The sequence below is a fragment of the Pinus tabuliformis genome, chromosome 3_2 (genome assembly GCF_031772625.1).
Source record: "Pinus tabuliformis cultivar Carrire ecotype Pingquan chromosome 3_2, CPIR1, whole genome shotgun sequence".
In the NCBI taxonomy this organism is placed as follows: Eukaryota; Viridiplantae; Streptophyta; class Pinopsida; order Pinales; family Pinaceae; genus Pinus; species Pinus tabuliformis.
Genome location: NC_142302.1, coordinates 247,061,389 through 247,071,595, shown reverse-complemented (window position 1 = coordinate 247,071,595; position 10,207 = coordinate 247,061,389). Strand labels below are relative to the sequence as shown.

The window sequence follows — 10,207 nt, the reverse complement described above, 5'->3', positions numbered from 1 at the left end:
TTCAATCTGGAGATGGATCTCTCCCTAAAACTCAACTACTCTAGGTCACTGTGATAGTGGGTTTCACGATTGAGTTCCGTGACAAGATTTAGTTCATAGGATAAAATTTGGTTGGGTTGTTTACAAAACACACCATTGGGCATGCAGTCCAGTTCTAACAAGTAATGTTATAGATCTAACGAACAAGATACAAAAAGCATGATAGCAACAATTCCTTTGACAAATTTGCGAGTTTGAAAGAAAAGAACTAAAGTGATACAAAATTTATAGTTGATTAAGGTAACAAATACTAATGGCTGAGAAATGTGAGAAATAACATAAATGAATCCAGATCTCATAACTGAAATTTTCAAACATGAAGGAAAGTTTTTATAACAAATAGAAAGCTGACAGGGAACTACAACACATGAACTTCCTGTAAAATGCTAATAAAAATCTGTAATATATTTAAGAATGCTCAAATATACTAGAATGTAAATGTTTTCAGTTAATCTAACCTTTCTTCATTCTTTAGAAACTATCTTTTTAGGAAAGACTGCAAACTAAAACAAGTTTCTAGCAAAACTTAATTACAAAATCTATAAATAATAATGTACTTTATCAAATACATGCATATAGAAAACTTCCTAATCCTATCTGCATCTAAATATAATGTTGTTGCTGGAGTCATGGCTGGAGATAAGGATCAACAAGTCAAATTTGGTGAGGTGGCATCCAAGTCAACAACTGTCCATGAGATTTTTCCTCACAAAATCCTAAAAAATAAAGTCCAGTGATCCCTTAGAAAATAAAAAATCGTGATATGTTTTAGAAAACAATTACTAAAATAGGATTACAAAATCCTTAAAAAAAACCTTTCAAATATCCTTTCGAATATTTCAAACCATAACACCTGTTAGAAAACCGAGAGAGGTTTTTCTAAATGGGTCTCTTGTGGATAAAAAATTCTTTCGAGTTCCTAAAATTCAGCCTCATTTGTCTGGAAAGCGTGCCCGAAATTACTGTGCTATACAAGAAAAACAAAGTTTTAACTGACCAATTTTATCGAAAACGTTGATAAGCTCGTTGTCAACGAATTTCTTCAGAAAACATAACCAAAACACTTAAAGCGTTGATAGATCCTCTATTGGTGATTTCCCTATTTATTACAACTAAAATGTTAACACTGAAACTGTCAACATTTTCTGATTTTTTTTTTAAACAGAGTTAATGTGATAACAAATCCCAAGGTAAAAGCATCTCTCATGTGTAATTCCATAGGCCATGTGAGGAATTTTCCTTTGATGAAATATAATCTCATCCCTTTGTCTTCCAAAGAAGATATAGATACAAATTTCTTCTTTAGTCCCATAACATACTCAACATCATGAAGAAGAAGAGATTCACCAGAGTCCAAATGAAATTTAACAAAACCAAAACCCTTCACAAGATGAATAGAAATATCTCCAAGGATGATTTTCAAATTAGTCTCCCTCTCAACCAAGTTAGAGAGGACTTCCTTGTACCCATATAAATGTCAAGAAGCCCCACTATCTACCAACCAACTATCATACGAACCTGGAGGGGAAGAACAAGAAAGAACAGAAATAAGAAAATATTCAGTTTGACTAGAAGTTGAATTATTTTCATACATGGAGTTCCTTGACCTATTTTGAGGATGATGACCTTCTTCTTAATCATCTAGAGTCCCTCTTCTATCATTTATTCTTCTTTGATCATTGAATCTGTTGTTGTTGAAGCCTCAATTGTTGTTGTAGTTGGATCTTGAATCATTCTCTTTTTCGAGAAATCTTGAGCATAGTGACCATGCTTGTGACAGTTAAAGCATTCAATTATACTTCCTCTTCTCTTAGATTCCTTTGAATCAGGGGGATGCCTTCTTGAACCAAGTGGTATTTGTCTTCCTTTCCTCTTCTTGCCTTGAGAAACAAATTCAAAGCAATCTCCTTCTTCATGCTTTTGAATTCTTCCTCTAGAAATCATCCTGGCCTCCTCTTGAGTGCATTTACCAACAAGCTCATCAAATGTCGGAAGAACATTATTTTTTCTTAGATTAGTAATGAAGTTTTCCCAAATAGGAGGAAGACATTGAAGAGTCACCACCACCAGCTCTCTATCAAATATTTGTTCACCAACATATTGCAATTGATCCCTAAGGCGGGATACTCTCGTTATATAGGATTGCATGGGTTCCCCCGTGTTCATATAATCTATTTGGGTTAATTTTTCAAGGAGAGGATGTGATTTAGGTTGTTGACTTCATACATCCCGAACAAACTTGTCATAAATATCCTTAGACTTCTTCATGCTACTAACGTAAACAAGTAAATGCTCTTGCAAACTATCAATGAGAATTTCATTAGCTTTGAGCTCAACTTTCTTGTACTTGGATTTGATAACATCGAAAGCATTCGCTAGAGGCTCAGGTACCTTTCCTTGCACATATTCCAAGATATCATTTCCATCCAATATTACTTCCAACCTAATCTTCCAAGCAGCGAAGTTTGATGAGTCACCCAACTTCTCAAAATCCTTGAAGTAAGAGGTAGACATCTTGACCAAATCAAATATGCTCCTTCAATTTCTTTAAAAAATGATTTCTCTTGTCTCTTTGGGCTTGTCTTCACCTTAGCTCTGATACCATGTTAATTTTCCACCATTCTATGTTGTTACAATCACTTTAGCCCAATTCTTATCTTCAATTATCAATCTTTCAAGACAATTTGATCTTCCAATTATTAATAACAATTGTAGATAGAATAGTAAGTATAATGTATAACAGAATATAATTAAGAGAAATAACAAGAGACACCAGGATTGGTCAAATAATAAGGGAAAACCCCACAAGGGGGAAAACCTTTTCAAATTCTTTGTCGTATTAGATCATCATAAAATGTTCAGCAAAGAGAGATTATAATGTTCCAATTCACCAATCAAAACTCAATGTCAATCCTTTGACTATTGAACAAAACCAACCAAACAATATCCAAGCGATGAGCCCAATAGAAAAATCTGATCAAATTTAAAGTCTCCAAGCCTGCAGTCAAAGGTCAAAGTCTGCGGTAAATGGTCAAAAATATCTTAGGTCACAATCGTAGGGACCTAGTAATCATAAGTGCAGTTGTAGCCCTTCAGTCGCAGAGAGAACCCTATCAAGCGAGCGATTGTAGCCAACATTTTCTCATTCCAACTCTGCAGCTCCAAATTAATTTCTTGTTCTTGCACGTGTGAGCTCGGACCGTGCAATTTCAGACTTGTACGAACCAAACTTAGACCTGTAGAAGCCAATCCAAAGAAGAGAGACAGAAGAATATGCTTGATGATGATACCCAAATGAGGTTGATTTGATTCTCGTAGGATATATTCGGTCAAAAATGGGATCAATTAATACTATTTAAATGTCATTTGGGTGAAAAAGAAACATGTGAAGATGACATTGATTTAGTCAAAAAGTTAAAAAACAAAGATTGGAGCTCACTCTTTGGGAATGCATAATCATTTCTTCATATCGATATGGAGAGCTCTTGTGGCTTTGGAGTGATAAGGGTGAAACCTTGAGCAAATTGGTTTTAGTGCTGAAACAAATCCCCCCTAGCTAATCAAAAGGAAATATCACTCAGATCTTTCATCGATATCTATTGTTGAAAATTCATCTCATTTCCAGGTCTTGGTGTAGAAATTTCACCTGTAGAACAAACCAATATATGCAATGTCCTAAAGCATAATACTTGTTCTACTTCTACAAAACATTAGGCATAAGCATAATCGAATTCATGAGCAACATCAAGTAGAAACATGCATAACTGATCAAGAGAAATCAATCACACATAACACAGAATATATCATTGGGGAAAGCACCAGCATAAAACCCCAACATTGTATTATCAATCAAGTGGAAATCCTATTCATAATACAAAAATAATCAACTCAATAGCTATCCTGCTCTCTTTGTACTCTGATGATCTTCAATCAGAAGATGAAAATCATGGACTACCTAGGCCTCAATATATAGGCCACAAGTCCTCCAATCTCCTATAATAGATCCTTCTCCATGCAAGGAATACTTACTAGAAATATCCAAGCATCTGATAGTACACTGTCCCACATCTAATCTCAAGTGGGTCTATGACAACACTAACATGCAACAGTTATCCATGAGTGAATTCTCAATTATCTAAAATAATAGTTGTTACATGCATGCAAGCATTAACAAACTATATTTTATTATTTTAACAACTTGTTAAAATAATCTAACTAGACTTGACTAAGTAAAACTAAGTCAACTGATTCTCTCATTATAGAACTCATACTTATTTCCTCAATCAATGGAGGAAACTCATGTGCATGCTCACAAAGACTTCAAATTCGAATTTCCTTAACTAATTAACTCAACTAAATTAATTAATTAATATTTCCAACTGCTGTTAAGACCAAAATTAATTTTACTTCCTATAGATAGGCTAGGGACTGCTATAAATAGGAAGGGACCCAGCAATGCTATTTTTAGAACTTTCTATTTTTAGCAGTTTCACCTCTCACCCAATATGGCCAATGACCTCACTGGCCAAACTGCTATTTTTAGACATGCTATTTTTAGCATATTCTAAATTTAAAATTTCTTGTTGCACATTTTTCAACACTCCCTCTCAATAAGAAAGGCTTTCTCTCGAACCCGATCTTGTAACTCTGGAATGTTTTGCATGCAACACATCTACCCGGTCCACTTACTCCAACAACACTTGGAACAAAAACACTCCCAACTGACCACTCTGTTGGGCTAGGAACATACTCTGATGCTGAAGCTCTACCTGCTGCTGATAAGTGCTCCCTCTCTTACATCTATGCTAATGCAACATCTCCATGCATCTCGCACCATTGCACACCTCTCTGTGCCACCTAGCACTGTGCAAAACACTTGTGCCTCTGGCATTGCTGCAACCTGCTAGCTATGCGCTGTCCTGGGATTCCCTGCACTGTCACTCTCTCTACCGCTCCATCAGCATCTGTCTCTACCTAATCAATCAATTCCTGCTACTCCACATCGAGGCTCCCATAGCAAAGTTGAATCAAAGAGGTTGGCTACCTCAAGGATCCTGCCCCTCCTTCTTAGGACGATCACTCCACATCGCCCCACCTCCTACCTAGAGGTATGGCTACATGTGGTCCCTCAACCCACCTGGCTCGAAGTTTCCCCTACTGGAGGTCTTTGCATGAGTAGATGTCTCTACTCGATCTCCACTCAGCTTCCCCTGTTGTGGCTGCTCCACAACCTCCTGAAGCTGCTGCACCAATTGTGGCTCCTTCACAATCGTCTGAAACTTCTTCTGGCTCTGCATGTTAGTATTATTGGATTCTCTATTAAGAACTACTTTTAATTTGAAAATATCATAATTATTTATAGAGATAACTCTACCAACACCATAAAAACTCAAGGGCCTTTTTAATTAGCGTCATCGAAGTAAGTCCAAGTAATAGATTGTTTCATCGCCTCATCTATACCTTGTCTTTTAACTCTTTCTATCTCTTAACTCTTTCCCTTGAAGTTTAAGGAAAATTATTAAGTATACATTTACATTAAACAACACAACACATTAAATAAATAATAAATCAATTCTCAAATAAACTTATATTTTTGGCCACACAATTATAGAAAAAGCTTTAATTTTTTTAACAAAGGGTTTATGCACCATAATTTTAAACTTTGCAAAATCTCTTTATGCATTGAACTATTTAGATGGAAGGCATAAGTTTAATCGCTAAAAATAATAGTTAGTAAGTTTAAGTGACTCAATTAGGGTATGACTTTTTTTTCAATATGTATTGGGAAGATAGTTTAAGGAATTGGGTTGATTTTTAGATTTTTATTTTTTTTCCCAAAAAAAATATAGTAAAGAAATTTTTAGCACTTCCCTAGAATTTTATGATGGTACCTAATATAAATTTCTTGGTGTTGATTATAACGCTTAGTTCAATAGAGACGCTAAGTGAAGTACACAACATGGAGATATAACTGAAAACCTCTTAATAAAGCTAAAACCATTTAACCACTGCGCCTCCTAGTGCAAGGACCCGACAGGGGGCTCGACTGATAAGGAGAGGAATTTATTACTTGTCCCGCACCGGGCAAGGACCGGTAGGGGCTTGCTTGACGCAATGTATCATCAACCCTTGTACCTCTTCTTCAATTTACTCCGTTCTAAGGTACATCTCCCTAAGGTACATTTCTTTTGTTACCCTTCTCAATTGGGATGATTGGGATGGGTAACCCCTTCTTGCTTAGTCAATCTCACTTCATTAGCGCCGCGCTATCATATGGGTAACAGAGTTCGTCATTCATGGTGGGATTTGGGGTTTCCCCAATCCTCTCCAATAATCCCAGCCTATGTTGCGGAGGATGCGCAAGCAGGCTCGACCGCTAGCCCCCCCACCCAATAAGTAAATTGAACTTTTCCATTAAGGTTGGGCCATTGGGACCTACTACTCTGCTGATAAGGTTCAACTAACCCATCAGGTTATATATATATATATATATAAGAAAGACTTATCATAACTCTGTTCTCAACTAGAAGTTAGAACAAACCATTGTTGGTTGTTACTCACAAATGTGGGTTGACTCATCAACATTATTCAAAATGACTATGCCATTAAAAAGAATCCATTGGTGGTCTTTATTGGGGTAGAATTTCACTCTTGCTAGATGCCTTGGAGTCTTAGGTTGTTACCTTATTTCCTTACACCTAAAAAAACAAGTTCTTAGCTATTAAAAATAATTTTAGATCTTACACCAAAACAACAAGGTAATTTCCCCCCATATATTATTTATAAGAGAGTCAATATCTTCTATTATTATCATTAAAATTATAACAATGCAACTATATATTTTGAAGTCACATTTAGTCCTAATGCTAACACTAATTCCATATATAAAACTAAATAACCCTTTCATAATTTAACTTCTTACCCTAATAAATATATATAATTATTTTATTTTTTAATTTATATAAAATTAAAATTAATCAAATCACAAAACAACCAATATACCATTTTAAAAAAATCATATATTATCTTATTCTTAATAATACACAATCTTAATATTTATTATTATTATAATTTATTTCATTAATAATAATTTTTTTAATATATTATTATTATTATTTTATATATATAAATAAGGTAATATGACTTATCGGTAAGAAGATATACCGCCCAATCTTGATATCTATATGTAAGTGTTATTATATCTCACTTTATATCTCTAATAAATTAAATTACCCAAACTACCTTTGAACAATATATCGAAAAATATTAAATAATAAAAAAATAATATATATACATTTACATATATCGAGTGGTCCCATTAAAGAAAAATTCTTTACTAAGTCAAACTTTACAATCAAGGAATTTTCGATCGAATGGTGAGGAGGGACGACGCTTAGGAAATGTAAGCAATCAATCAAAACTAATATATATCGAACATTTGGGGCGAACAGAATGGATATTCTCAGAACGATATAACACTTCGATCGTGGAGTGCAGTTGTCGAAGATGGAGGTTGATTCGGAGAGGCCTCGAATTCGAGGTTCATGGGATCTCCGGCACGGCGAGGTCGAGATGAGGTCGCAGTGGCCGACTATTGATGGCGCCCTCGGAGTCACGCAGCTGGACGATTGTTTGAAGAAGTCTCGCAATTTCTTCTATGGGGGATTTTTTCTTCTTCCATGGCTCTGGTTCCTCAATTGCTTTTACTTTTGGCCCGTCCTCAGACATCGCTCTTGTTACCCTGAAGTTCGACCATGTATGTACACACTTTCTCTAATCCCTCATCGAAGATAATATAATTTGGTTTCTAGGGTATATGAAACTGCAATGATTTCTCTTTGATGCTATTCAAAAGTGAATCTTTATGAATGTTGTAATGAATCAAGCTTTCGAGCTTTATTGTTCTCGGAGAACCAAATTAATGCTATATGCCCTAAACGAACCCTCTGACCTCTGTATTTTATTGCTGGTAACCCTCCTTTGCAATTGACCAATTTTGCGGAGAAACATCCCTTTGTACCCTTTATCTGCGTTTCCTGAATAGTTTTCTGATATTAATGTAAACCGATATGATGGTTTCTGGGAATTGATATTACACCGGATGTTTGTCCTTTACAAATTACTCCACGACCACTCATTTCGTAAATTCAGTACTTCCTTCCTTGCATGATTAACCGTTTGATGAATCATATGCATTCTCAGATTTTCGATTTTGTGCAGAGATGGATAGATAATTGTTTCTCGAGAGTTATATCATTCTGAAGTTTAGGTATTCAATTCTCCATCTGTTAATAAGATTTATACATCTACAGTTAAATATGTTATTTGTCCACACTTCTATATGCTTTGCAAATCAGAACATGTTGGAAATGCCCCTGTTTCCAAGAAAAAAACACATACATTTCATTAACTCTTCTGTTTGCTTGGCGTGCATTTCATTTATTTTTGGTCGTTTGGGTGTTTTTAAGGTTTGTTTTTCATGTCTCTGGGTTTGATCTGTAAATTCTCCAGAAATATAAAATTTCTGAAAAACACTGGCTAAATCACTCCCGAATTTACATTTTTGGATGCATAATCCAAATTTACAATAAGTTAAAAATCAAATAGGTGTTACATGGCATCATACATACAGGGTGATGATTGGTTGTAAGTTATTTATGGCAAAGGAATTTTCTCATACCCTAGAGGGCACGGTGGTCAAGTTGGATACGTGTAGTCTTCAGGCTTAGTTTGTCTTTATCCTTGACTTTGTCTTGAAGCGGCTAGGGTAGAGTTGTATGAGGTCTCTCTCCTTCTACAAGATTCACTGTCAAGCAGTGATTAGGAGGTTGACTTGCCTTGAACTGGTAGGATTTGCCCGAACTGGATACCCCATCTGATTTCTCGACTTCTGCTTTGACATTTGTTCTGCTTTTGTCTCCATAGCTTATGGAGTAGGAACTGTTGATGAACTATGCTTCTAAGAGATAATTTATAGGAGGAAATTGCATTTGTCCTTACCTGAAAGTATTTACTCAAGGTGCCTCTGGCTTCCTGGACCAGAAATCTTCTTAATGTAGACGTGACAATAATTCTCGCTGTTATTGCTAATGGACATGCTACAAGGTGATGTACTACAAGCATATACTATACAATTGCAAGTATTTCCAAGTGTTCTGTAATAGCATACACACTTGCTCTGCTATCTTTGTTTGCTGTTATCTAATGATGTAACAGGTGCAGCAAATTGTGGATTGCTATTAAGTTGAAAGTCTTGGTTATTTTATTTTTTTTATGGATACAATTTTGTTATTATTAAATTCATTTCCTTCTTATTTGACTCAAGGTTGCTGCTTATATCCTTTAAAATAGGAAAATCTGTTTTGTTTTATATGTATCTGGACTAACTCTTTACAGCTTTTAAATTTTGCACTAATTTTTTGTCAATATAACTGCAGATGTTGTCGGTTCAGCCATTGGATTTATAGTGTATACAACGGTGATTCTATCATGGGCATTGACATTTTCCATAGGGGGTGAACAGCTCTTTGGTTCTAGTTGGAAACGTCTGGCTGTTTATAATATAGCTGATAACATTGACCTTCTTGGTGGATCATGAATTTATCTGATGTAAGTAGCATTGAGGCTTTGATATGATCCCGTGGTGCCCTTTTACTAGTTTTAGCTTTTGTTTATGATTGGTTTTGTATATTACAACGTGGTACATGTTGATTCTAAGGATTTAAATACATCATATTATATTGCAAGCAGAATGGGAGGTTGTGTCATGAATGGATCATGACGGCATTAAAATAGCATTCAGATGGAATACAAGGACAAAAAACTGGTAATGTCAGCCTTTTGATTGGAACTGTCATGGCCTAGCCAGATTATCAAGGAGATCGATATATTCTTATAAAACATGAAATGCCAAAAGATATGTCTAATTTTGCTATTTAGAAGGCAGGCTAAAAGTTTTACGTTAATGTTTATGATTCTTTCTTAGTTGCAAGCTATTAAAAAAACAGTGTGGCATATTCGTTTCTGAGGATCTTCTTCCATGTTAATATGACTGACTATCCTCTACTTTATGGGCAATTTTATAGGAATATGTAATGGGCAAAACGACTTGGTTCAATGATTCTTAAGCATTAAGTAGTTGCAAATCTATAGCAAAGACAAATAGGCT

At 35.2% G+C, this 10,207-nt stretch overlaps 1 protein-coding gene across 2 annotated transcripts; it reads left to right on the top strand.

Annotated features, from left to right (window-relative positions):
- Positions 1-7,423: 7,423 nt before the first annotated feature.
- LOC149180611 (putative gamma-secretase subunit PEN-2) lies at positions 7,424-9,973 on the top strand. 2 transcript variants are annotated; one of them, XM_089416202.1, is made up of 3 exons: positions 7,424-7,795; positions 9,477-9,648; positions 9,790-9,973. In XM_089416202.1, the coding sequence occupies exons 1-2, from the start codon at positions 7,546-7,548 to the stop codon at positions 9,635-9,637; spliced, it is 411 nt and encodes a 136-aa protein (XP_089272328.1). In that variant the 5' UTR covers positions 7,424-7,545; the 3' UTR covers positions 9,638-9,648; positions 9,790-9,973. The 2 variants fall into 2 exon arrangements, with proteins under 2 accessions (XP_089272328.1, XP_089272327.1); XM_089416201.1 differs by having other exon boundaries at positions 7,427-7,795; positions 9,477-9,973.
- Positions 9,974-10,207: the final 234 nt, after the last annotated feature.

Excerpts from the sequence above, each read along its gene's own strand:
- LOC149180611 (XM_089416202.1), top strand. The coding sequence starts at position 7,546 with ATGGAGGTTGATTCGGAGAGGCCTCGAATTCGAGGTTCATGGGATCTC. Across the intron at positions 7,796-9,476 it reads TTACCCTGAAGTTCGACCAT|ATGTTGTCGGTTCAGCCATT; the intron begins GTATGTACACAC and ends ATATAACTGCAG.